Source organism: Rhizopus delemar, genomic scaffold (assembly GCF_000149305.1).
Source record: "Rhizopus delemar RA 99-880 supercont3.11 genomic scaffold, whole genome shotgun sequence".
Lineage (NCBI taxonomy): Eukaryota > Fungi > Mucoromycota > Mucoromycetes > Mucorales > Rhizopodaceae > Rhizopus > Rhizopus delemar.
The window spans coordinates 657,304-683,682 of record NW_027137837.1 but is presented as its reverse complement, the minus strand read 5'-3'; the positions used below and the strand labels follow the sequence as shown (position 1 = coordinate 683,682).

Below are 26,379 nucleotides of genomic sequence, written 5' to 3'. Positions count from 1 at the left end.
TGGTTTATGCAAAGAGAAAAATAAAGAGTTCTGTTAGCGTTCATTGGCTAAATTATATCCAATGATTGGTATTTACACGAAATTTTGCATTACTGCGGAATTATCATGATGAATTCATTTCTCTTTTTGTTGTTGTTGTTATATTATGAACCCTGAAATTGATGAAAAACTCGGACAGATTATAAAGCAGATCACAGAATCTGGAGAATGGTCTTTGGATGAAAAAAAGCTAAAAGTACAGTGAGAATCATAGTTTTATTACTGTAAAGTACCATACTTATTTTTCTTTTTCAGCTTATAAAGTCAACATGTAAAAGATCTGATCACTATGTTAATGTGACATTTGAACATATCATGGCGCAATTACAAAAAAACCATTCACAGGTAATAGCTTAATGTATAGCATAGCTAGCAATAAGACTAATATAGAAAGGAAAAAAAAAGATTCGATATTCGTCTTTACAACTTATAGAGCAGCTGTTTGAACGATCTAAATTATTCAGAGAACTTTTGACTGAAGATTTCCCGTTATTTATTCAGCAAGTTGTTGGTATTCAAAACACAGAATTACCACCACCTGTACCAGTAGCTGCCAAACTGAAGCAGTATGCGCTTGCTTTAATCAAAAACTGGTATATTAAGTATGGAGAAAAGTATAGACAGATTGGAATCTCGTTTGATTTCTTATTGGATAATGGTTTTATGGACGATAACCAAGTCAGTAGCTCACTCTCATCTATTCACTCTGATAATATTAATAAAGCAAATAAAAGTGTAATGGAGTATAACTTATACAAACATAAGCAAATGTTCATATTTTTGCTTTTTAGGCAAGAATGAAAGCTATACATTTAAACCGCTATGAATTGTTGAAGGCTGACATAGACGACCATCTTGAGATTATACAAAGTAACTTGGATACGATGGACGGTTGTTTTGATATATTGGTTCCAAAGAATATTGGTGATGATGACCAAATTGACTTTGATGCGTTGCTAAGAGGAGAATCTACACCTAAACAACCGATGGCAACTAATTATAAAGATGTAAGAAATCATATTATTATCTCATTACTTTTTTTTTAACGCAATAAAAAGGATATTGTGTCTCATGGATTAGGCTCCAGTAGATATAAGATAACCATTGATTTGTCTGAAGCTTCATTAATGGAGGATGTACAAGAAACAGAAGAGAATAGTGTTTTATTTGACCAATTGAGAGAAGCGTTCACTGTACTGCAAACTAAGCATGTCAAGCAAGTCAATGATTGGATAAATGCATTAATAAAGATAGATATCAATGACAAGGCTGAAAAAGAGAATCTTGTGAAAAGGTTGATTGATATTAAATCCAGGATGGCTGAGTCATCACGAAAGGCTAAATTATTGAATGTTCAAGTGTCGCAACGCAAGATAGATCCAAACGAAAATGCTCCTGATGATATAGAAGGTGAAGATGAAGAGTTTGAAGATGAAGAGTTTGAGGAAGTGGATATCAATAAAGAGAGAAAATCAAATAGAAAGTACAACAGCCGTCAACTCCCACCACTTCAACGTATATTCCCATTGTCATCTGATCCTCGTATGTCTGAAGATCCAACCTATTCTGGTCCTCTACAAATCAAAGAAACAGAGCAAGTATAGCAATTTAATTGTTAATATGCTAATCTAACTCTTTATTTCTATCAGGACAATGATGAAAGACAAAGGAAAACAAAAATCAGATGCCACAAGAGAAGGTATAACAATAACAAGGGGTCATCAACTGGCTAAACTTATTTTTAATTAGAATTATTAAAGGTTGCACCTGTTGTTGAGGTAATAATGTTAATAGTGTATTGCTATTTGATTAAATAATCTTGTGATATACAAGTGGGGCGATGATTTATATTACTGGGACAAGGACCATGTTCAGTTTAATACAAGTGGCATAGAACGATCACACAGGTTCATGGGTGTAGGAGAAGGAGCAAATGAAATACCAGATCATTTGTTAAACGATCTCAGAAAAAGACCTGTATATTATAAACGACAACTACCAAAAGAGATACCTGTAGGTGTATATCTCTATGTTTTCATATTTATTTACAATTAATCAATCCATTAGGCTTGCAGGCATCCACTTCATAATGGTGGTCTATGCCCTCGAAGAGATCTTGTTACTTGTCCATTTCATGGAAAGATTATCCCGCGCGATGATTTAGGTAGACCCTTGGATTCATCCGCCGAAACTATCAACAGACAAGCTGGTTCATCCAAGGGACAAGGTGTCTCGAATGGCAAAGATAATCCAGTGATGGATAATTTATGGGAGTTGCTTGAAGCTGATGTTATGAGTCAAACTGGACAACAAAGAGTCACTCTAAATAAAAAGAGACAAAAGAAGCCAGTAGAAAAATCTTCTCTTATTGATATCAAAAAGAAGCCAAATGATAGCTATGCACGACTTCAACGAAAGATGAATTCCTCAAAGAATAAAAAATTAATAGATGAAGCTGTCGAATTTGAGCGAGAAATGAAACAGCGAAATAGAGAAGCAAACAGTTGGCAATAAATTTCATGCCTAGAGCTGGCATTGTTCACCATAGCCATACAAAACTTTACACACTGTAGATTAAAACATATTCAAATAAGGGAAATATCATTTTTAATAATAAAATCATTTAATATTTTGGGCTCCTTCTTGACTCTCGATGATGATATTTATCATCTCTGTGTCTGTGATAATAATCGTCTTCATCACGACGACGTCTGTCTTCACGAGAACGATGTCTTCTTGGAGGGGAACGAGATCGACTATAGCTTCTCCTTCTACTACTACTACTACTGTGCTGATCCTAATACAAAAAAGGTGTTATTAATCTTATCCCTCTTTTTTATGGGAGAAAGTTACAAAACGTGATCTTCTATTTTCTCGTAAATCGTCTCTTTCTTCATTTCTTCTCTTCCTGATTGTTTGCATGATAGAATCGCGTTCACTTCTTCTTTGCTCGTCTAGTTCTCTCTTCTTACGAAGTTCCTCCTTCTTTTGTTCTATAAATATTGCAGGAATACCGCCTACAGAATTTTGAGCACTTAGAAGTAAGTTCCAAAGTTCTTTAACGAATACTTTTGCGTTGCTTTCCAAAAACCCAGTCAAGTTGATTTGCATCATCTTGGGATCAATACTCTAATGGAGAGGCAATGAATAAAAAGTATGATTACAGTCATTTCCTTTTCTTTTTTTTTTTTACTTCTTCCTCTAACAAGCTACTGGCATAATCGGACACGACTTCATCTTCAAATCCAAGTAATTCAGTTATTTTGTTGCTAATCCAAGGATTAATGACATCAAAATTCACTTTTTTCATATCCACTTTTTGATCAAATTCGGGAGGAAATGACATTGTTTTCAACAACTTCTTTTCTTTATTACTAAATCGACTGTCTTGATCAGCACTTGTACCCTATCAAGTCTTTGTTATTAAAAGTCTCTTTTTATTGTTATTTATCATACTTTAAAAAATCCAGCATCACCCATATTTGCGAAATAAAAATGAAATAATTTAAAAGCGGAAAGAAAGATTTTTTTTATTGATTTTCTAAAATCTGCATTAAATCTTTTACTTGAAGACTTAATTTTTCAAGTATTTTTTCTTTCTCTTCCACTTCCCTTTTTAATGCCATGTTATTCTTTAGTAAAGATTTTGTAACCTTGTTTAGATCGATTAGTTAAGGTGCAATATTATATAACTTTTTTTGTTTTCTTACAGCCTTTTCTTCATTCAGATTCTTTTCAAACTTGATATATTTATCCTTGATATTCACTGTTTTCTTGTCTATTCTGTCCTTTTCTTTACTACTCTCGATCAATAAACAATCTAAGCCCGAAACTTTTTCTTTTAATTTTTCTTGTGTTTCTTTTGTATAATCCAAACGATGCGTTACTGCCTGTACTTCATTTTCTAAGTTTGCTTTCTGTTTAAATAATACATCTAGTTGATCCTCATAATACATGCGTTGTGAGTCTAGCTGTGAGATTAGCATGAATGTATAATCTGTAGATATGCCATCTAATTTTTCTAATTGACTATTATTATGATGTTGTCTAGAAAGTTGAGTACTGGATTGGTTGCCTTTGCTACTGTTATTGTTATTATTATTCGGCTTTGAAGCAGACTCGTTCTGATCACGGTGATGACTGCTACTACCAGTCTCATTTGGAGGGAGCTCGACGATAGCACCATCAACCATATTCTGTATCAGTCTGTGTACATAACCATCGCCCAAATAATCCCATACTCTTTGCGTTTCAATTTCCAGAGCATATAAATGATCAGTAGCTACGTAATGATCATAGGCATGAGCATCTTGATATCTACCACATCCAATATGTCCGCAGATCATACAAATCCATAAGCTCTCTGTTGATTGGCATTCAAAACATTCACTACACTCTTGTTTTTGCTGTTGTTGTTGTTGCTGTTGCTCTTGGTCTTCTTTTCTTTTGATACTTGTCAACACAGGCCTTTGAGAGTATCTGCAAACAGGGCATTTTCCTTGACCCCATTTATGTACACAATCACACTGTACTGTATGTCGACACTGAATGCTCAATAAACCTGTAATGCTTTCATCCATACGTTCTAAGCATACTGGACAGGTCGGTAGTTCGGCCAGATCACTCTTTTTCCTTTGCAAATCCTGAATGAGGGTATGATTCATGTATGGAAATGATTGTATTGAATAAGATTCGATTTGATAAGATTGAAGATAGACAGCATGACTAATTTCTGGTTCCATCATATTAAACCTTCTACCATTGTATTTTTGATAGCAAGCAAACGCTGATCGTTTATTCTTAAACTTTAAAAGCACCATGTATTTATTGGGTGAAAAGTCTCTATGGAATTGTAAGTAGGCGATCAGCTGTATTCAGTAGAGTACCTTATAAATCGGTATTGAAGAATATCTTTATTTGTTGATGAGCCAAGAAATTGCATGAAATCTTTATTTGTCATATAAGAAGGCACAGCTAAAATACAAATAATTCTATCGTCATCACTGTCATCTTTTTCTTTCATGGATTCCTGTTTAGCGATTTTGGTGTCTGGTAAATCTTGTTCTTGCATCGCTTGTCGGTCTCGATACAAGTGAAGCACACCATAACCTAAGGGTATCGTTTTCTCTGTTGTGTTGACAGCTTGTAATTCAATCGGTCCAAAACGGAAATCGATTTTATCTTCTAAGGAATGGTTCAAATGCTGTGATTTAGGTGTATCAATAGGTGTGGGTGGCGTATTTTGGTGAGTGTTCGCACTTAATTTTCTAGGCAAATTGGATTTTTGAGTCACTTTTGGATGAGGATAGCTTTTGAAATAAGCTATCGACTCTGTATTATTAACATGCAAGATATTATCATCAAATAAATGAGTTGAAAAATGAGTGTTTTCTGGTGTGTACAAGATACATTTTAAATGATAACGAAACATGAAAAGAAGAACAAAAAAAAATACAAGTTGAAATTTAGTCCAATCAAAAGGAGTAATTTATTAAGTCATACGCGTTGTACTTTCAGTTGAAGATGTTCTATCCGCTGCATGACCTTCAAAGTAAGAAGCATTCATTGAATCTCTTTGCTGCTGAGCACGTTGTATGATATTTTGATAGATTTTATCGCTATAAGGGAATACAATACCATCACCTAAGCCCTTTCTTATCGGAACTATAATAGTCATGAGCGTTTGTTTGTGTAGGCTGAGATATGTTATTACCAAACCAAGTTAGAGGGTGGTTTCCCATAACGCATCTCCAATTGTCCCTTTTGCTTTGTTCCCATAAATAATTTTCAGGCGCAATGGACACGATTTCAAAGTTATGTCCACTGCTATCAAAGTCTACTCTGATATCATAAGGCCTGTCTGCTAAATGTTCAATAGTTGTCTCGTTACGTAAAATGTATGAAAGATGTACAGATGTGAATCCAAGTACAGTGAATCCAAATACAAATGCACTACTGGATGTTATTATCTCTTTTCTTTAATTTATATATAAAACTTACAGAATGAGGAGAACTATCCATTGTGGATCCAATTCAGCATTCTATTATATGATTAATATATCTATATACAGCCATTATAATTACAAGATTTTACCATGTCTTGAACTGCTCTTATAACTAAAGGTAAAGCACTCACAAATACCCAAAAGCCATAAATGCCCGAATAAAATATAAACAAGAAGAAGAACTTGTAATTACCAAATCCAACACATCCGCTTACCCTACTATTCCATCAATAGCCTATTCAACGCTCACACAATCATAACTGTATTACCAAGGACAATGACTAAATGATAGTATGAATGAATCCCTAGGTAATCCCTTTCCTGTATAACACGCTCTTCACTTACTGATCCATCTTTAATATACACGAATTACATTCTCTGCAATGGTGTGTTCTATCTGGTTTAAAGCATTCACACATATGACAATATCTTGGCTGCCCATCTTGTTTACTAATTGACAGTAGTGGTGCACTTTCTGTATCTCCATTATTATCCAAATAATGACCAGTCATCTTTTCGCGATCAAACAGTTTTCGTGAATAATAGTAAGGTGGTAGCTGTGCAATTAATAATCCTTGTCTTGTTTCTGATGCTAAGAGAGCCTATCCATACAAACATATTATTTTTTTCTATTGTTTGACACTTTTTCTTTCTTTTGGGGAATGGTTTAATGTTACTTTGGTTTACATTGTCAGGTTTTCCTGGTGAAGTTGATAAAACTCGAATATAACATAGCAAAGTCATACTCCATAAAAAGCTCGCAATAATCATAAAAATGACTATTGACAGTTATTAACTCGTGTACTACACATATACATATCCAAAAAATACTTTACTTGCTTCTGCTTTATGTTCTTCCTTTCGTAATAATAAATTTACTATTAACCATGATTAGATTCGATCTCCTTTCTGGCTTAACTTTTTTTAAAAAAAAAAAAAAGAAAAAACACGAACCACAGATACGAAATATGTATATATACCATGAATAGCCTAGTATACCAACAACTACAAATGGAAGAAGAACGCCTGCAATTTTAGAAGCAAGTGGAGACGTCCTGGCCATATCAAATAAATAAAAGGAATGAAAAAAAAAAAAAAAAAAAAAAAAAAAAAAAGAAGCCCCCTTTGTACATTTATTTCGGGATTTCAAAATACGACGTATTTTTTTTAATGTTCACTAACCTTTCGTCATTCTAATAAACTTGGGCTTTGGCTCCTTATAAACAATTAATGTTTATTAAACTTCATCAAGGCGTATAAGAATTAAAAGCGATGGAAGTGTATGAAGCAGTGGCTTGCAAAAATACAAAAGAGATTAACATGGAGAATTGTAAGCAGATAATTTCAATAGCTCCTTCTGGATTTGATTGATGACAGCCTCATCCAAGGCAGGAGTCTGTCCAAAGAATCGTTACCAATGGGCTTCCATATGGATTGGATGGCTGTAGCGAAAAAAAAAAGCATATATTGTAAACCTGTCATGATAATGTAAGATGTAATGCTTGGAAAGTCTAAGTGTGGATAAATCCTGGGATATTGAGCTGCATTTAGGACCTTTAGGATTTGACAAGCATTTCTTAAAAGATGCTTTCCACAAGTCTTGTTTTTGAATGCAAGTAAAGAGCATATAAAAAAAAATACGACGTAATGATGATATAGTATTTTTACTTGGTTTTCAGATCTTTTTAAAAGATTTTTGGACCTCTGCAAAGTTTATTTCAGACGTATGATGTTATTTTTGGACATAATGGCTCTTTCTGACAACAATAATTTTACTCAGAAAGCTGATTTAGCCGAGTCACCTCACTCAAACACTTTGACAACATGAGCGACCAAAACATCTTCATCACAACGATTTTGGGCACGAATGGTGACCAAAAATCGTAAAGCTCTTCTGCATTCGTCCGGTTTCCTTTCAATAGCAACTATCGCTGGTCCAACATCGATTGTAGGGACATGCCAACTGTCTTTAAATCCAGTATTTGATGTCCGGGCCATAGATCTGGAAGTATATTTCTTGATATGACTGGACGCCAAGAAACTAAGATCGAGTTCTTGAGTTTGGCCGCTAAGTAATATCCCTTTAGAGTAGGCATCCTCATTCAACAAGTTGGATCCTTCAAATTTGCTGAGATTAATTTTGATTCTGCCACATCCTTTTGTCACGTTTAATAACTTCTCCATGAATATACAGAAACTTAATAACTCTGAAGCACTTGCGCCTACTTCAGCTGTGAAAAGAGCCAAGAAAAAATCAGCCCTATTCGATGATAGTTTGGAAGATGTTGCATTTGAATACGAATCTGACGACAATAACTCTGTGCTAAGGAAGTTATCACAGTCTTCCACTAACCCAAACTTTCAATTATTATGAATAGTCATGGTAATAATGTCATAAATATGAATATAGGCTCAATTAATCGTAGAATAACTTACAAAAATAACAATCTACAGCACACTAATCATTTTATTCGATATCTAAGACAACAGCAAGCAAATATATTATTATGTCAAGAAACAAATATATATCTTCATTCAGTAAAGTAAATCAATCACTCAAAATGAAGGTTTAAGATTTAATATCCCAGGATTTATCCACACTTAGACTTTCCAAGCATTACATCTTACATTATCATGACAGGTTTACAATATATGCTTTTTTTTTTCGCTACAGCCATCCAATCCATATGGAAGCCCATTGGTAACGATTCTTTGGACAGACTCCTGCCTTGGATGAGGCTGTCATCAATCAAATCCAGAAGGAGCTATTGAAATTATCTGCTTACAATTCTCCATGTTAATCTCTTTTGTATTTTTGCAAGCCACTGCTTCATACACTTCCATCGCTTTTAATTCTTATACGCCTTGATGGATTTTGATGTTTATTGAAACTTTTATTGATAAAAAAAAAAGTAAAAATACTATATTTGTTTTGAGGCTTCAAGAAATGCTTGTTCAAAGTCCCACTTGATATCATCAATGTGCCTGAAAATGAAGAGCATCGTTAGGAATTTTTTTATATAAAGAAATCGCTACTTTACTCTATACCAACAGAAACACGAATCATATCTTTGGTTACGCCACTTGCTGCTTGTTCTTCATCCGAAAGCTGCTGGTGCGTTGTTAGAGCGGGCGCAATCACCAGTGTCTTTGCATCACCTAAATTAGCTAAATGAAGAGCGATTTTAAGGGATTCGATAAATGTTTTGGATGAGCCCTTGATGCCAAACGTAAAGACGCTACCAAAGCCATGAAGATATCGCTTGGCAAGTTCATGAGAAGGATGGTCTTTGAGACCTGGATAAGAGATCCATGAGACATCATCTCGCTTTCTAAGCCAGTCGACTAGAGCCACCGTGTTCTCCAAGTGACGATCGATACGAAGCGATAGTGTTTCTAATCCTTGCAAAAGTAAGAATGAGCCAAAGGGGTTTTGACAAGCCCCAATGTCACGAATCGATTCGGCTCTTAAACGAACTGCGAATGCAAGAGGACCAAAGTTTTCCCAAAACTTTAATCCATGATAGCCAAGGGATGGTTCAGTAAATTCAGGGAATTTGCCATTCGCCCAGTTGAATTTACCAGCATCAACAACTTAAACATTCATCAGTCTTTTTTTTTTTTTTTTTCTTAATATAAATGGAATTTACCAATGCCACCAATGGTTGTACCATGACTTTAAATAAAAAATTAATACACTTGTTGGATCGTTGGTTATTATCGCTTACCCTCCAATCCATTTAGTAGCAGAATGGACAACAATATCAGCGCCATAATCAATTGGCTTTACGATATAACCAGCAGCACCAAGTGTACTTTAAATTACTTAATACAAATAGAACAAGAAGAAGGTAGCTTACTTGTCCACCATAAATGGAATACCAGCCTCATGAGCAATGTCAGCAAGTGCCTTAAAATCAGGTACTCTGAATTGTGGATTGCCAATACTTTCTGTATAAAGCACCTTTGTGTTTTCATCAATGGCTTTACGAAAGTCTTCTGGATCGTCACTGTTGATAAATTTTGTTGTGATACCTAATCGAGGAAAGAGAACCTTGAATTGGTTATAGGTACCTCCATAAAGACTACTGCATGAAACAATATTGTCTCCCGCTTTACAGATAGTAGCTATCGAAAGGAATTGTGCTGCTTGACCTATACAGCAAGGGTTGTTTTGAGTGAGTGAGGGTGTGTGTGACATGTGATTTTGTACAAACCTGATGAGACTGCAACAGCTGCAGCACCATTTTCAAGAGCAGCTACACGTCTTTCAAAGACATCTGTTGTAGGATTTCCAATTCTAAACGTATACCAAAATATAAGACATGAAAAAATAGATAGACTCGTTACTATAATTTACCTAGAATATAAGAATCCAGGCTCTTTTAATGCAAAAATATTAGCTCCTTGCTCAGAATCTTTGAATACAAAAGACGCAGAGGCATAAATAGGGACCGCACAGGCACGGGTCGTACTGTCAGGAATTTGGCCTGCATGCAATTGTAAAGTATCAAAGTGTAGCTTATGTTCTTCGCTCTGTGTCATTGATAAATTAAAAGATGAAAGAGAGAAAAAAAAAAAAAAAAAAAAGAGTGAGAAAATGAGGGTATTTTTATGCGATCGTTATGCGTTATTCGCTTACGAATATATGCATGATCGCATATAAGCATCTCCGCTAGAGCCAAAAGCCCTCTAAAAGAACGGTTGATTTTATCAAGTAATCGATTGAAATAAGAGGTATGATTAAAAGACTTGATTTTGTAGATAGACAGGTTTATTATAACAGATTAAATAAAGACGGTTGAAATACCTGTCACTGTTTTTAAAATAGACTTATAATCATCAATTGTTGTTTTCCAGATCCTAATTAACTTTTATGGTAGTAATCCACTATAAAACTAAATATTTATCTATTGTCTTTTGTTATATGAACAGTATTGTCCTTTCATAGTTTGTTATTTTAGCTTTTAACAAAAAAAAAAATTCAAACCAAGTAATTATATTACAATGTACACATAACATTTGAAAATCACGCAATATGATGATACCGGGGCATACTGTCGCATGTACCAAAAAAGAATGTGTCATGCTGATTAGAGTAAAGGGACACAGGAAATAAAAATGAGTTTATTTTTTTTTTATTCTTACAAAAATAAGATTATACGATATTGTTCTAATTCAATTTGCAGCAAGACTGTCTCTTCTTATAAACTGACGAGGATGTTCATCGATAACACATTGTGTGCTTTAAATGAAAATAACTAATGAACAGTGATGATGATATCTTGTTGGATCGAGAAATATGCTCTATGTGAACAACTTGGAGATAGTCTCAAAGAAAAAAAAAAAAAAATACTCTATAACTTTTGTCTCTTTTTTTTTTTTTTTTTCCCAATCATCTATGCGCAGCCAAAAAGTACCCTATTTTATTTAGCGCGTTTCGTGTCAATTTTTTAAACAGTCGCGTCAAAATTTTTTTTTTTTTTTTTTTTTTTTTTTTTTTTTTTTTTTACTCTTTCAATTCCTTTGACACATGTTACAACAACTTTCTGCAGGAGCAATTAAAGCCATTTACTATGAAGAAAAGTCAAATCCACTTTCAAACAATCCTATTGTTCAAGTAATCAACATTAAGGCTGTTCCTGTCAATGGTTCTACTCGTTACAGGTAAACAATCAATGTTAAATGTATACACTTTATAATAACATAAACTCGTTTTCTTCAGAGCTATTGTATCTGATGGTATTAACTTTATGCAAGGTAATAAAAACAAAGTAGTCTTTCTTTTACGTTTTGCTTATTATTCCTACTAGCTATGCTTGCTACGCAACACACCGCTCTTGTTGAACAAGGACAGATAAAAAGAAACAGTATCATACGTATCAATGAATATGTTTGTAACTTGCTCTCTAACAAAAAGTAAAAATGAAAGACAAACAACATTGGGGAAAAAAACAATAACTTTGTATATAGGGTGTTGATTATTTTAAGTATTGATATTATGACTACGGATGTTGAAGCTAAAGTGGGTACACCTGTTTCTCTTGATCCAACTTCTGGATCCGCAGCTAATACACCAAATACTCCTACAGCTGCTGCTACAAGCACTACTTCTCAGCCAAAACCATCAGAACCTGCTCGTGCTCCTGAACAAAGACAACCTACATTCAACAGTACAAATTCTTCTTCAGGTGGATACTTTTCAGGTGTCAATATGCAATTAGAGTCTTCACTTACTCCAATTAAAAATATCAATCCTTATCAGAGCAGGTAAAAATACAGAGGCTAATGAATGATCTGTATATTTAAACACTCTTATTAGATGGACTATTAAAGCAAGAGTGACATTAAAATCACCTATTAAACAGTGGCATAATAGTAAGGGTGATGGCAAGTTGTTCAGTGTTAATTTTCTTGATCAAAGTGTAAAAAAAGAAATAGTGTTAAATCAACAAAACATATCCCTTGACTGACTTGCCTTTTCTAGGGTGAAATTAAAGCCACAGCCTTTAATGATCAAGTAGACCGTCTTTATAATATGTTTGAAGAAGGTAATGTTTATTATCTTTCTAAAGCAAGAGTGACAATGGCCAGAAAACAATTCTCTACGTTGGATAATGAATATGAACTAACACTTGAAGCTGGTACTGAAATCGAACTTGTAAGTAAATTAAGCTATTCATTAATCAAACTTACTAAACACTTGTCTAGTGTCCTTCTGATGCTGCTATTCCTCAAATGAACTTTAAATTGGTCAAGATTGGTGATTTGGATAGTGTGGAAAAGGGTGCAACTGTTGGTAAATAGAGAAAAGAGATTGTTATATAATAACTTATGGTTTCACGATTGTAGATGCTATGGGTGTTGTTATCCAAGATAGTGGTTTAAATGAAATCGTTACAAAAGCTACGGGTAAACCTGTAAGTGAAAGAATGGCCTGTCTATTATCAAGTTAACAATACTTGTCTATAGACTAACAAAAGAGAATTGACGATTGTTGACGAAAGTGGTAAATCTGTTCGGTTGACATTGTGGGATAAGACGGCCGAAGAATTTGATTCAAGTGATAGCCCGATTGTTGCTTGCAGAGGTCTTCGCGTCAGTGACTTTAATGGTAGATCCTTGTCTTTATCTTCTGCTGGTACCTTGAAAAAAAATCCTGATATTCCAGAGGCACAAAGACTTCGTCAGTGGTAGGTGTTGATATTGTTGAATGTAAATAGGTTGATTAACAAACTAGGGCAGGTTTAACGAAAAAGGCCAAAGTGTTCAACAATTCGATAGCTTCTCGAATAGTGCTATGACCAGTAGTGGCTCAGGCGACTCTCGTCCAAACAGCCGATTGAACCTCTTACAGGTGAGAACTGAGGGGTTGGGCTCAGGTAACCGAAATGATTTCTTCATGTTCAAGGGAACTGTGGCATATATTAAACAAGAAAATGTTGCCTATGCTGGTTGTCCTGAGTGTAAAAAGAAGTTGTTGCAAGAAGAGAATGGCTGGCGGTGTGAAAAGTGCCAAAAGACTTTTGGTTCTCCTGATTGGAAATATATCTTGACGATGGGCATCAATGACTCTACTTCTCAGATTTTCTTTAATACTTTTGATGAAACAGGAAAAATCATTATGGGCATGTCTGCAACCGAGCTCATGGAATTAAAGGACAGAGACACTGCTGCCTACCAAAGAGCATGTAATAAGGCCTTATTCAAATCGTACAATTTTAAAGCAAGAGCTCGATCTGAAACATACAATGTAAGTTACATTCTGCTGGGTCATCTTTTATATTCATTCTCTTTGTATAGGATCAAAGCCGTATAAAGTATACTATCTGGGAAGCATCACCTATTGACTTTATCAAAGAATCTCATGAATTAGTTTCTTCTATTGAAAAACTTTTAATCTAAAAAAAAAAACTTCGTAAATAAATTTTTGCTACTGAATTATTTTTTTAAAAAAATGTTTATTTTAATACAAAAAAAGGCCAGGACGGCTTGTCATTTTTTAGCGGTAGTAAAGAGTGAAGAATAGATGGGAGAGTGTGTAAAAGGAAGGGATATGATTTGCTTAGATGTTCAAGAACAATTCAGTGTACTTGGGGAATGGCCACAATTTATCAGCTACATTGCGTTCCAATTTATCAGCAAATTCACGGATGGCTTCCATCTTGGGTAAGACTTGGTTACAACAAGCATCAGCCAACTTGACAATATCACTTTCTTGGTTGAGATCCACCAAAAGATATTTAAGAGTAGCGATATCCTTTTGAAGGGAAGCAACAACAGGAGTCAATTCGTTCAACAAATCGACTTCAGGGGAAGCTTCAACACCAATGTTCTTCATGAATGAAGCAGATTCAGCCAAATCGTGTCTGTATTGATAAGCAGCAGGCAAGACTTGTTGGATGACCATGGTGATCATTGTTTGTGCTTCAATAAGAACTTCCTTGGCATACTTTTCAGTCAAAATGTGGTAACGAGAATGCAATTCAGCATCAGAAAAGACACCCATTTCCTTCAACATCTCAGCGTTTTCACTTCTCAACAAACGACCAAAGGCTTCGGGACTCTTGGTGATGTTGGCCAATCCACGCTTAGCGGCTTCTTGAACCCATTCATCAGAGTAGTTGTCACCTTCGAAACGAACATTCTTGGTGATAGCAATGTATTTACGAATGACGGCCAATTGATCTTCTTGGGAAGCAAAAGGCTTGTCACCCTTTTGTTGCTTCAAGTCAACCAAGATGTCGTTCAAAGCCTTGGCAACAGCAGAGTTCAACAAAGTGACGGGGAAAGCAGGTGATTGCTTAGAACCCGCAGCACGGAATTCAAACTTGTTACCCGTGAAGGCGAAGGGAGAGGTACGGTTACGATCCGTCAGATCACGAGCGATAGGAGGCAAGTTGGCCACCTTGAGATCCAACACGGTGCCCTTGACACGGACGTTTTGAAGATCGACACCGGCAAGTTCATAGTTCACAGGACGGTTTTCTTCAATGGCGTTCAAGACCTCGGTCAGTTGAGAACCCAAGAAGACAGAGATGATACCAGGAGGAGCTTCTTGAGCACCAAGACGATGGTCATTGGAAGCAGAGGCGACACCAGCACGGAGAAGATCACCGTGGTCAAGTACGGCCTTGAGGACGGCAACCAAGAAGATCAAGAAACGGTAGTTGGTTTCAGGTGTGCTTGAGGGGTCCAAAAGGTTGTCACCAGTGTCGGTAGACAAACTCCAGTTACAGTGCTTACCGGAACCGTTGACACCGCGGAAAGGCTTTTCGTGGAAGAGGACCTTGAGCTTGTGACGGTGAGCGACACGGTGGAAGACATCCATGGTGAGCAAGTTGTGGTCAACGGCAGAAAGAACGTCTTCAAAGATAGGAGCTACTTCGAATTGAGCAGGGGCGACTTCGTTGTGACGAGTCTTGATGGGGACACCCAACTTGGCAAGTTCAAGTTCACATTCACTGATAGCAGACAAAACACGGGTAGGGATCTTACCAAAGTAGTGGTCTTCAAGTTGTTGGTGACGAGGAGGAAGACCACCGATTAAGGTACGACCGGTGATCTTGAGATCAGGACGGAGTGTATACAAAGCACGATCAATCAAAAAGTATTCTTGTTCAGTACCCAATGTGGTATAAACAAGGTTGGCGCGGTTTTCTAAATAAAGTAAATATCAAAATAAAAATGCACATGTTTTCATAAGCATACCTTCTTCTTTAGGAGTAATTGTGTTGAGGACTTCCATAGAGACTTTTTCCAAAGCTTCACAAGATCTCAAAAGGACAGACTTTTCATCCAAAGCTTCACCGTTATAAGAGATAAAGACAGAAGGAATGTAAAGGATAGAAGTACCATGAGGTCCTTCTTGGATAAACATAGGACTATCATCTTATGTTTAGCAAAAAGAAACAACAAAAAACCTTATTTAATATAAAAATAATTTACCTCTTCGTATCCCAAACAGTGTAACCACGGGCTTCGAAGGTAGTACGCATACCACCAGATGGAAAAGATGAAGCGTCAGGTTCGGATTGTAATAATTGAGAACCAGAGAAAGTATCGATAGCAGTAACCTATTTTTAAAAATAAAAAAAATTAAAAAAACGCTTCCCTTTTAGACCTGTTGATGACTTACAACTTCAGAACCATCCACAAAGGAGGATTTGAGGGTCAAGAATGAATCGTGTTTTTCAGCAGTACCATCATTTAAAGGTTGGAACCAGTGAGTAAAGTGAGTGGCACCGCGTTCGATAGCCCAAACTTTAACTGCGTGAGCAATAGCATCTGCAGTAGCTCTATCCATCGTTTTCTTTCCCTTCATTGTTTCAACAAAGATCTTGTAGACAGGTTTAGGCAACATATTGGCCATCTCAGTACGTGTGAACACGTTCTTTCCAAAGTTTTCAGAAAGAGGTCTAACTTGGCCACCTTTACTAGGGAACTCGACATAACGAGGAGCTTTGGTAAGGGATTCAACTACAGTGTTGAGACGAGCTTGATGGGCCATTTTTTTTTATTGCTTAAAATTAAAAAAAAAAAAAAGAAAAGAAGGGGAAAGAAGTACTGAACGTTTATGAGGAGAAAGGGGGGCCAAAAGTGATGTTGTGACTTTGTTTTTACTGATAACAGATAAGACAATAATGGTAATATCTTCTGATTGGTACTCCAAATTTATACAGAAAGTGTCAGTGATTTATTTGATTTTTCATAACAAATATGAACGTTCAATCTCAGTAATTGGGTTCTTTAGGAACCAAATCGATATACTTCTTTTCAGTGTTTAAATGTCTTGTCATCAAATAAAGACAAGCAAGTGAATGATTACCGTTTATAATATTATCCGGATCATAAAAAACAAGTTATTTTAAATGGTTTGGATGATTCATAGGTACTTTTTACATCTATTGCCTTGACTACTTCATAAGCACATCCTTCTTTACTTTTATATCTTTCAGTCATTGACCACATTTCATTCAAAACGACAAAATAGCAAAAAAAAAAAAAATAAAAAAAAAAAAAGATGTGACTCACACACAACGTAACTTTGTTATATGCTTTCAGATTTAGGTACACGAACAAATAACAAATGTTTTATAATGTAATAGAAAGTAAAGAAAACTATATTTGCTCATGTACAGAAACAAATGAGCATAAAAAATAAATAGCTCTTCAAATAGTGAAGCATACACTTTCTCCACAACTGGAAATTATGTTACACGACTGTTGGATGCTGCCATTAAAAGCAGTTTCTATTCCTAATTAAGTCAAAATCACTCAAAACACTCACTTAGAGAGTGTTTATCCCATCGAAGGCTGTGTTTCTCAAGACAAATGCACAAGGCGTAATGAGATATTTTAGTGATACGTGCTTCCCTAGGCATACGTCTTGAAAAAAAGGAACAGATAGTGCATGAATCGATCATCCTTATTTTCTATTGGCTATTGAAGACAGAGAGTAAATGGTAATAGCATCTGACGAATCAAACCTTACTGATTTGCTAATCAGTTTCCAAATATAGTAAAAAAGTAGTAATTAACAAATATGATTTACGACCGAACTATCAAAAGATTTCCATATAATCCACGACAGAAGCAAGAGTTTGTAATATCTTAAGGAATATTGTAAGTATTACTGTATGTCTTGTATATAAAGCCAGATTGAATAAGATCAGCAACAGCTGAACCATTGCAGTAAAAAGAACCTGTTTATTATCGTTTAAGCAAATAGCCAGCCTGCGTACAGAAACAATCTAGTTAATTAGTTGGCTTATTCACTCTTCCGATAGAATAACTTTGACGTATTGAGGCCACTTGAAATAGGGGTCATTGTGAGTATTTACTAATGAATGTGCTCTTTTAGTAGGATTTATATAGGCATCACATTCCCAATTGAGAATTTTGTAAACATTTTAGCTGGAGAAGAGTAAAGTCAACTTGGTGCTTTCATCAAAATAAATTGAAATGGGATATTTGCTTTTTTAAAGCAGCCAGTAAGCAATTTTTGCAATACATTGTGAAGATATGAAGGTTATAGATTTTATCATAATGTCTTGTTTTCAGGACAGGAACATCCTAGGTTTGAGAATATGAGTTGTCGTTAATTTTATGCTGAGATTGCTCGTTTTTGCTACAAAAAAAGAAAAAGAAAGAATTATGTTAGATGACTGTTCCATAGACCTGATATAGGTTTTGCTAGTCTTGGCCTGAAAGAATCAACTTGGGTGAGTTCAAGGATAACAAACAACTGTTTCACCTATGGTAAGGCAATATGAAGCTTTGAAAAAAGAACCATCCTCTACTTTCTTTTGCCTTTTCGCTAAACCTTGTCACATCTTTTCTGTGGTGATAGCTTAACTATAGCACAAATAAAGTCTCTTGCTCATCATGTCTACCAAAAGAAGTCCAGCCCCTCTACTTCCAAGTGGCCCTCATTTGTTGGGAAAAAAGATACTAATAAGAATACTGTCAAAGATGCTCTTTTATATTGGCAGAATTATGACACTCCCCACTCTAAGGATCCAACTGAAGTAAGTGTTTATACAAATCTGCATTACTAGAATGGCTTCATGTAATACAAGAGGAAATGAATAAAAACCAACTTATTCAAGCGAATGTTCCCCAAAAAGCTGCTAATCCTGATTAGGTTCATTGGAGGTCGAATATCCTTTACCTAGCGGATAAATTGTGTATAATATTTCTTATTGTCTTTTACTAACATTCATTTCATGTATTTACATCTTTTGGTGTCTCTCTTTTATTTTCACTGTTTGTTCTTTCTCTTATCAATTGTGATCAAAATTTCCCTACTAAAATCATCTTTTATTTTCCCCAAAAATTTGATCTTAATTCTTTTTATTTTGCTTTTCGCTCTTCAAAAATGCCTTTACTTGACTGGCTGTGGCAGTGTACCAGGCATATAACACAAAGGCTTGGATGCCATGAAAAGCAGACAATAACCAACTTGTATTGATACTCATCAGACTTTCTTCTCTATTTTGAATAATGAGTACTGCCATGATACTGTGAAATACTAGGAATCCGCATGCTATTGTTGATGAATATATTTAGTCAATTTTTACATTACGCTTTTAGTCCATAAAGTTTGTTTTACCTGCAGCGCGTTTACATGGTAGCATATTAGGCATATTTCTACTCATCAAGCTAATAGTAGCTAAACAACCTAAAGCTGTGCCATAGAATCGTAATAATAAAAGGCTGGTTGCATCTAGAGTTTGGTTGAATAAAAAGCTTGTAGACTGAGGATAAAACAAAGTTTGAAAGGCGATAGCACCTTGTATTAAGCCATGCTAATCATAAAAAAATCATTTATATTCAGTTTTTCAAAAAAAAAAAAAAGAGTGTAAAGATATTTTACACAAGTGAAGATGAAGTTAAGTGGGTTTTGCATAGTTGACTTTTAACAGAAAAAAAAAAAAAAAAAAATACAAAGAGCTTAATGATTTATTGTTCAAAAAAATCAACAATTGGGGACGCTGTCACGCAAGTTTAAGAGAAAGTGCTACGTAATGGATCTCTTCCCTGTACGTTAGAAAACAAATTTGTAAATAATACTTGTCTGTACAATCGATCATCAATATATTTTTTAGCAGAAGCATCATTTGTTTCTGGTGTCTCAAAGCTGCTATCTTCAGCCGATGAGGTATCACTGCCTGTTTTCTGTCGTATTTCTTGTAGCACTTTTTCCAGTGACTCGATTTTATTTTCTGCAGCACGAATAGAAGAAGCCAAATCACGAATAGTACGTCGTAGTGTATATGTTGTTAATTTTCTATACAAAAAAGTAAGCTCCTTACTATATCATTAAGTTTGTATCCTTTTTTTTTCACTTACTGTTGGGGATTGCTTGGAACAGAAACAATATTCAATTTCTTTTTTAATTCATTTATACGTTGTTCATATTTTGAGATAGTGTCTTCAAAGTCGTCTTTTTTGGATTCCATTATATTTAATAACTCCTTATATTGAATATCCACACTAATACTTTGTATTTCTTCTAAATCTTCCGGTCTAAATTTGTCTTTTGCGTCTTCTGCCTCTTCTGTATCCATTTCGTTCAGTCTTTCTGCGTGCTCAAGGACTGTGAAGGACATATTAGTTAGTACCTGTACTTCAAATTCGTAAAAGAAATTTACGTTTATCTACCGAAGACAACAGTTTATCCATAGTTGTCTGTAATGCTTTAGATTCATCTTTAGATGCTGGCACACGCGTATTTAATCGATCCAAGATATGACTAATGCTATTTACATCACCTCGTTTCCACTCGCATTCCGAATCTTCAAACTTTTCTTCGCTTTTCAGTGATGAGCCTATGGCATGATGGAAACTGAGCTCTTCATGAATGTCTGCTAAAACTTCAGAGGTCTGACATCACACGTTAAAAATATGTTTTGTTATATACGATCCTATAAAAATTGATAACTTACAGTATTAATGGATTCCTTCGTTTTAAAGTAGATGCTTTCAAATTCTTTTGCTATAGGCTAAATGGACGTGAGTCTTATTGTACGTTCTTGAAGGAAGCTTTGCTTACGTGAGTAGCAATTAAACTTTGGGGCACACTGGGCTTTTTGTCTGTCTTCTTTGGCAATGAGGCAAAGCGTGTAGCGATCTTTGGACGAGAAGGAAGTTCAAAACGCGTTGGTACATCTTTTACAGGATTTTCGCCTTCGTCAATATCCCTTGAAACTTGTTCTTCTTCTACGACATTTTGCTCTTGCTGTGATAATGAAGGGACAGGCTTCATTTCCGGGACCTCAGTAGGAGGTGCATTATTTGTTTCTATATGCTTCTCAATTGATTTCACTTCATTTGGCAGTTCTTCTTGCTCTGATATAGTTGCTTGTATCTCTTGTTTACCAATTGGTCGCTCTTCCTTAATAGATATTTGCTCTTCAGATGGTTGCTCAGTTATTTTATCTTTATCATCATGTTGTGGTTCAACTGGGTACTGTTCCTCCACAATATCTTTTTCGGGCATCTTTGGTCTGTTCTCTGTTAACTGGTTGGGTACTATAACAAAAGATTCTGCTTCCTTCTCTTCGTTCTTTTCGACAACTGCAGCTTTCTTGGGCTCCTCTGTGATTGCTTCTACAGTTGAGAATGGTTTTTGTTGTTGTTGCTGCTCCTTTTCTTCCATAGTTGATGTGTATTTACTAGCATCGAATACACTACTTTCTACAGATGGAGTATCTTGCTTGGTAGGAGCATTATAAGCGCTATTAAATGCTCCTGTAGAGGGAGAAGTAAAAGTAGACTCTTTCTTTTCTCCTACTATAGAAGGAGCGCCAAACAAAGGTGTTGGTTGAGCGCTTCCTAAAGGAGAAGTACTACCAAATGTTGTCTTTTGAAGGTTTCCAAAAGTAGATGTGCTTCCAAAGGTAGATGTGCTGCCAAAAGTAGGTTGAGAACCAAAAGTAGATGTGCCAAATCCGCTACTGCCCGTACGGACAGAACTTGTTTGTGTGGATGTTTTAGCCAAGGATGCAAATGAAGACTTTTGGGCCATACCTGCTCCTCCAAGACCAAATCCTCCAGATCCAAATACGGGTGCTGAGGACTGTGCGGCGCCAAAAGCATTTGGGTTTGGCTTAACAACACTGGATGCATTTGCGCGCATATCGCTAAATGAGGGGATTTTTGCGTTGTTAGAAATTCCGAATCCAGATGTGTTGTTTGAAGAACTTAATGCTGTAGCAAAGGGCCCAGCAGGTGTTTGTGATGTTGGTGCTGGTGTTGGTGCTGTAATAGAAGGTGTTTGTGAAAGATCAGTAGGTTTATCAGATGGAGTTGGGATAGAATGGACATCTTGAGCAGTTACCATTCCACTGTATCGTTCGCCTGCCTTTGCAAAATTTACATTGTAGATGTGGTAAGCACAGATACGTCCTTCATTAGTCAAGAACATGAAAATAGGCATAGGTGGCACGAGTGAATCAGTTTCTGAGGCATCAAAAGGAGGTAAAGCCTTTGAAGCTGAAAAGTCAACAGCAATACCGACAGGTAAAGTATCAACATAGTCGTCTTCTGAAAGTGGCAAAGAAGGAACGTATCCCTCTTCAAAATTCCAAGTTTTCCAACTGCCGTTCTCATGTTGCCCTATGACAGCTAAATCGCTTGCAATAGCATTGGCCACAATAATCATTGTTTTTGCTTCTGGACCAAAATTGCGAATAAGTGACATGTAGAATAGATTATCAAAATTCTCGGAATTATAAATTGGTGTAATTTCTTCCAGCAACTGATATTTCTTTTCTTCAGTAGGTGCTTTACGATTAATGATGTATGGATAATGTTCTGCATCGGGTGATTCAGTACTTCCATAAATAGCTAAAAAGGTATGGTTTTCAACCCATAACAATGCTCTGACTAGGATTATCTATTAATACAAAACCCACATATAAAGTAACAGTAAAAAGTAGTACACGAACCTTCGGTATTGCTCACATTGGCTGGTGCTGGAATGTTATCCACTACATTGCCAGAAATATCAAATGTACGGATAATGCCTTCTTTATCACCACATGCAATTTGTTTGCCTTTTGGTGACCAACATGCTGTAACTGAAGATGGAATTGTTGTAGTGATTTGACCTGTAGTGATCTGAACTAATTTACATCCTTCATTTAATACGCAAACTGCCACTAAATCAGGATATACTTCTGGATTTGGGTGAATGCTGATAATTTCATTGTTGAGTGATATTGACCGAGCAAATGATGTGTTTTCACGCTAAGAGAATACATATTAGATTTATCTTATTCAATGACTAAGGCTTTCTTTGCTTACGTTTTTAACAATCTCTGATACATGATAAACCAATAATAAGCCATTGGTCACACCGACAATAAGCTGAAGCTCGTCTTGTGATAAAGCCAAAAATTTGACGCCTCCCTCTTTCACGGGAACCATAAAGTACTTTTCCAAAGAAACTGTTTCTCCTTTTTCTGCAGCATATATATTCTCATACATTGGCTCAGTTTGACCACAAACAAAGCCTTATAAAACTTTTAGCAAAGGTCTGGAAATGTACTGCGCTTTGCTTTCTTTTTGTTTACCTGATTGACAGGCAGCAGCAAAATAGCCATATTTGCTGGAACATGTCAATTGAGAAAAGAATGTTTTAGTGGTGCTTTTATCTACAGGTTCATGAAAGGGTGGCTCTGGTAATTTAACTTTGGTGTCAGATACTAAACTTTTAAAACGAACAAACTTTTTTGTGTTAATTGAGTATAAACATTACGGACTGTTTATCTTATTCATTTACTTCAACATATTCTTCAGAATCATCTTGGTCTAATACAGAGTAAGGATTATCCATTTCTTTTTTTATAAAGAGATAAAACTGTTTAAAGCAAACATTTTTTTTCGCGTTTTAAACAAAAATTTGGCAGTCCCATGATCTGTCTTTTGAAAGCTATGGTATCAGGCAGAATCTGCACTATATAGTATTCTCTCATACCTACAAGAAGAAGGAGAAGGGCAGCTTACTTACTAAAAAGTATCATGTAATATTGCAAGATTTTTTTTGGAGGAGCAAATATTTCATTATTAAAAACTATACTGTATCTAATTGCTCAACATTTGGCGGAGCCTATTTTTTATTGAAGGGTAATAAATGCATACGCAAATGGATAAAATATGACTGTTTATTAAAAGGAGAAAGGTATATCACAAGATTTTATTTTTCTGTGGGGTTTTCTTGATTTGAGATCATTTCGGTTATATTCTTTTGTAATAAATTCCAATCTTCTGGCTTAGGATTAGCCAACTATAAACACGTCAATAGGTCGGTAATCATTGTATATGCTCGAAAGTTACCTCTCCGACATCATAGACATAAACATGCCCATCACTCGATCCAATGGCCGTCTTCTTTCCTTCTTTATCCCAAGCAAGCTTATTCAGGGCTTTACCTGATCCTACTTGTGTACTAACAAAGGGTTCTTCTGTATCGGCATTCAAATTCCATAAGTCAAATTGTCCTGTACCGTCCACTGTACCAAATAAAGCAGGATGAGTAGGTGACCATTTAACATCATATACATAGTCATCTGCATGTTCAAACGAATATAGTGGAGTAATGGTTGAAGGTTGAGTAGAGGTTTTTGAAATGGACTGTGATGAAAGAAAATCGTCAATTAAAACTTAAACCAATAAATAATTCTTATAAACCTTTGCTCTCCAAAGCTTCACAGTCCAATCAACAGAGGAAGTCAAATATAAATCAGAAAAGTCTACTGGGCCATGCAGTGGATGAAAATCCATACCGGTGACCATACCATGATGTCCACGGTAAGTGTCGAGTTGATTTATACCTGCTTTGCTATATTATAGAATAAAGTGTTTATACTAATTCTTTTACAAATATATAAATATATATGTATATGCTTTTTTGTACCTTCCAGCTCTGTCATATCTATTTGCTTGGTAAATGTTACCTTCTTCTGTACCAGCCCAAAAAGCAGTAGTTTCATTATCAGGGAAACCTAAACAAGTGACAGATACTTCGTCCGTCTTATTATGAGAAGAGTGAAGCAATTCCAAATAGTCCTGTGGCTGAGCAAGCATGTCTAATTGCCAAGAACATACAAAACCATCTGTACTTGCAGATATTAAGTTGTGTGCATTTTGAGTACCCACCATTTCAATAGAATATACAGGATGGGTATGTCCACCAGCAGATAGTGGAGTCTTTAAGACAGGAAGAGACTTTGCTCGAGTATCCCAAAGAACAATTTGTCCAGAATATGTACCACCAATAATATAGTTTGGGTGAAATTTACTAAACATAACACTAAGGACATCAGACTATTTGGGGAGAAAAGTATGGAGATGAGTAAAACATAAGGATGAAATGAACCAATCTTCTTCTTTACCTGAGAATGAAATACAAATTCAGGGCGATCTAACAAGTGCAAATTCCAAACAAGAGCAACACCATCAGGTTCATTAGGAGCAAGAGGATTCTTGTTGTAGGAAGATACAGCTAATTCGGGGTACTGTACAATATTTTTCGTCAATGAACATGAATTATCTTTTGTATCATACTATAAAAGACATACTTTGAGAGACCAATTAACATCCGTTACTGATCTATTTTTACACCATTTTTCATCATAAAATTCACATACAAACTTGACATGCTTGCCTGAACTTTCATTACTATTGAAATAGTTATTGTCAGCTTTTTTTTCTTTTTACCGTTTTATCCATAAAAAAAATCTATTTTTATTTACTTTTCAACATCAATGCCGAGAGTGTAGTTTTTCATGAAGTCGTATTTTTCATTCAAAGCCCTTTCCACAAGTTTTGTAGAAGAGTCAACAAATTCGATAAATTCTTGTGATTTCTGAATAATCTTTGCTTCTTCATCGGTAAGCTCTGTCGCAGTTTGAGAATTGTGAGCATTTACTATTACTTTTTTTTTTTTAAAAATCAAACCTTTCACTTCTTCATGCTTTTCTTGTTCAGCCTTTCTTATCTCTTCCTCTAGTTGCGCTATCTTTATTCTTTCTCTTTCCTCAAATTCTTCAGTAATTTGTCTACGAATTTCTTCTTCGTCAATTTCGGGCGCTTCCAATGATCCATCTGTTGTTTGGATTTCTTTGCTGTATACAACTTGTTCCTACAGGTTCAAAAATGTTGGCTAAATTACAGCTAGTTTTATAATGCTTCTTTTTTTTTACCAGTGGAGGAATGTCAGCGATAAGAGACTGTGTTTCGGTTAGTTCAGCTACATAGTGAGGCGTAAATTGTGCAGGTTGAGAAGTTGTTGAAAGCATAGATAGTCTTGCATCTGTTCTATATAATATGTATTATCTGTTATTCTTATCTGTTTCCTTTGCATATTTTAATTGTTAACACGTACGCACTAACAGGTGTTCCAGGGGATGAATACCCAAAGTTGGCAGATGATGGACGTGAATTAGACAATTCTGAACCTGTATCAGAACCTCGATCACTACTATTTGCTGCAATTTTGCTTGGCGTTGAAGGACGTTCACCCAAAACTAATGCTACAAGGTCATCTATAGCTTTTCTATCTCTTCCAACAGAACTGGTTGTAGTCTATTAAGAAAATAAGCTCTACGAAAAAAGAGAAAATCACTTCAATCATTACCGAAGTAGACTGCGTAGATTGACTTTCAAGTAAGGCTCTTCTTTCTTCTCGAGCACGTCTAAGTTCAGCTAGCTTTTGTCTCTTTTTCTCCAACTCCTCTTTTCTACGATCCATCTCGGTGATAAAAAATCTGTACCAAATTAAACGCTTTTTTCAAATAATTAGCTGTGTTTCAATTTGTTATGCGAG

At 35.6% G+C, this 26,379-nt stretch overlaps 8 protein-coding genes across 8 annotated transcripts; 2 read left to right on the top strand and 6 right to left on the bottom strand.

Annotated features, from left to right (window-relative positions):
- Positions 1–923: 923 nt before the first annotated feature.
- On the top strand, positions 924–1,797 carry RO3G_12939 (uncharacterized protein; the record flags this gene model as incomplete). Its single annotated transcript, XM_067667523.1, has 3 exons — positions 924–1,046; positions 1,098–1,637; positions 1,789–1,797. The coding sequence occupies 3 exons, from the start codon at positions 924–926 to the stop codon at positions 1,795–1,797; spliced, it is 672 nt and encodes a 223-aa protein (XP_067523624.1).
- Positions 1,798–2,662: 865 nt separating this feature from the next.
- Positions 2,663–6,136, bottom strand: RO3G_12938 (uncharacterized protein; the record flags this gene model as incomplete). Its single annotated transcript, XM_067667522.1, has 10 exons — positions 2,663–2,836; positions 2,893–3,168; positions 3,233–3,445; positions 3,606–3,671; positions 3,750–4,881; positions 4,926–5,361; positions 5,551–5,703; positions 5,753–5,991; positions 6,040–6,080; positions 6,134–6,136. The coding sequence occupies 10 exons, from the start codon at positions 6,134–6,136 to the stop codon at positions 2,663–2,665; spliced, it is 2,733 nt and encodes a 910-aa protein (XP_067523623.1).
- A 1,711-nt stretch (positions 6,137–7,847) lies between these two features.
- On the bottom strand, positions 7,848–8,510 carry RO3G_12937 (uncharacterized protein; the record flags this gene model as incomplete). The annotated part of the gene is made up of 2 exons (XM_067667521.1): positions 7,848–8,304; positions 8,497–8,510. The coding sequence occupies 2 exons, from the start codon at positions 8,508–8,510 to the stop codon at positions 7,848–7,850; spliced, it is 471 nt and encodes a 156-aa protein (XP_067523622.1).
- A 455-nt stretch (positions 8,511–8,965) lies between these two features.
- RO3G_12936 (uncharacterized protein) lies at positions 8,966–10,589 on the bottom strand (the record flags this gene model as incomplete). Its single annotated transcript, XM_067667520.1, has 7 exons — positions 8,966–9,029; positions 9,086–9,638; positions 9,695–9,720; positions 9,773–9,859; positions 9,905–10,199; positions 10,262–10,344; positions 10,405–10,589. The coding sequence occupies 7 exons, from the start codon at positions 10,587–10,589 to the stop codon at positions 8,966–8,968; spliced, it is 1,293 nt and encodes a 430-aa protein (XP_067523621.1).
- Positions 10,590–11,577: 988 nt separating this feature from the next.
- RO3G_12935 (uncharacterized protein) lies at positions 11,578–13,241 on the top strand (the record flags this gene model as incomplete). The annotated part of the gene is made up of 9 exons (XM_067667519.1): positions 11,578–11,711; positions 11,770–11,804; positions 11,858–11,963; positions 12,018–12,314; positions 12,367–12,469; positions 12,532–12,705; positions 12,756–12,843; positions 12,897–12,964; positions 13,017–13,241. 9 exons carry the CDS (start codon positions 11,578–11,580, stop codon positions 13,239–13,241), a joined length of 1,230 nt encoding a protein of 409 aa, XP_067523620.1.
- Positions 13,242–14,109: 868 nt separating this feature from the next.
- On the bottom strand, positions 14,110–16,554 carry RO3G_12934 (uncharacterized protein; the record flags this gene model as incomplete). Its single annotated transcript, XM_067667518.1, has 4 exons — positions 14,110–15,704; positions 15,756–15,928; positions 15,993–16,120; positions 16,183–16,554. 4 exons carry the CDS (start codon positions 16,552–16,554, stop codon positions 14,110–14,112), a joined length of 2,268 nt encoding a protein of 755 aa, XP_067523619.1.
- Positions 16,555–19,553: 2,999 nt separating this feature from the next.
- On the bottom strand, positions 19,554–23,388 carry RO3G_12933 (uncharacterized protein; the record flags this gene model as incomplete). The annotated part of the gene is made up of 9 exons (XM_067667517.1): positions 19,554–19,836; positions 19,899–20,145; positions 20,201–20,432; positions 20,495–20,551; positions 20,602–22,436; positions 22,499–22,799; positions 22,857–23,065; positions 23,126–23,279; positions 23,335–23,388. 9 exons carry the CDS (start codon positions 23,386–23,388, stop codon positions 19,554–19,556), a joined length of 3,372 nt encoding a protein of 1,123 aa, XP_067523618.1.
- Positions 23,389–23,748: 360 nt separating this feature from the next.
- Positions 23,749–26,304, bottom strand: RO3G_12932 (uncharacterized protein; the record flags this gene model as incomplete). Its single annotated transcript, XM_067667516.1, has 11 exons — positions 23,749–23,838; positions 23,889–24,185; positions 24,243–24,393; positions 24,469–24,878; positions 24,947–25,069; positions 25,133–25,232; positions 25,307–25,481; positions 25,512–25,695; positions 25,757–25,871; positions 25,939–26,138; positions 26,191–26,304. 11 exons carry the CDS (start codon positions 26,302–26,304, stop codon positions 23,749–23,751), a joined length of 1,959 nt encoding a protein of 652 aa, XP_067523617.1.
- Between the last annotated feature and the right edge of the window lie 75 nt (positions 26,305–26,379).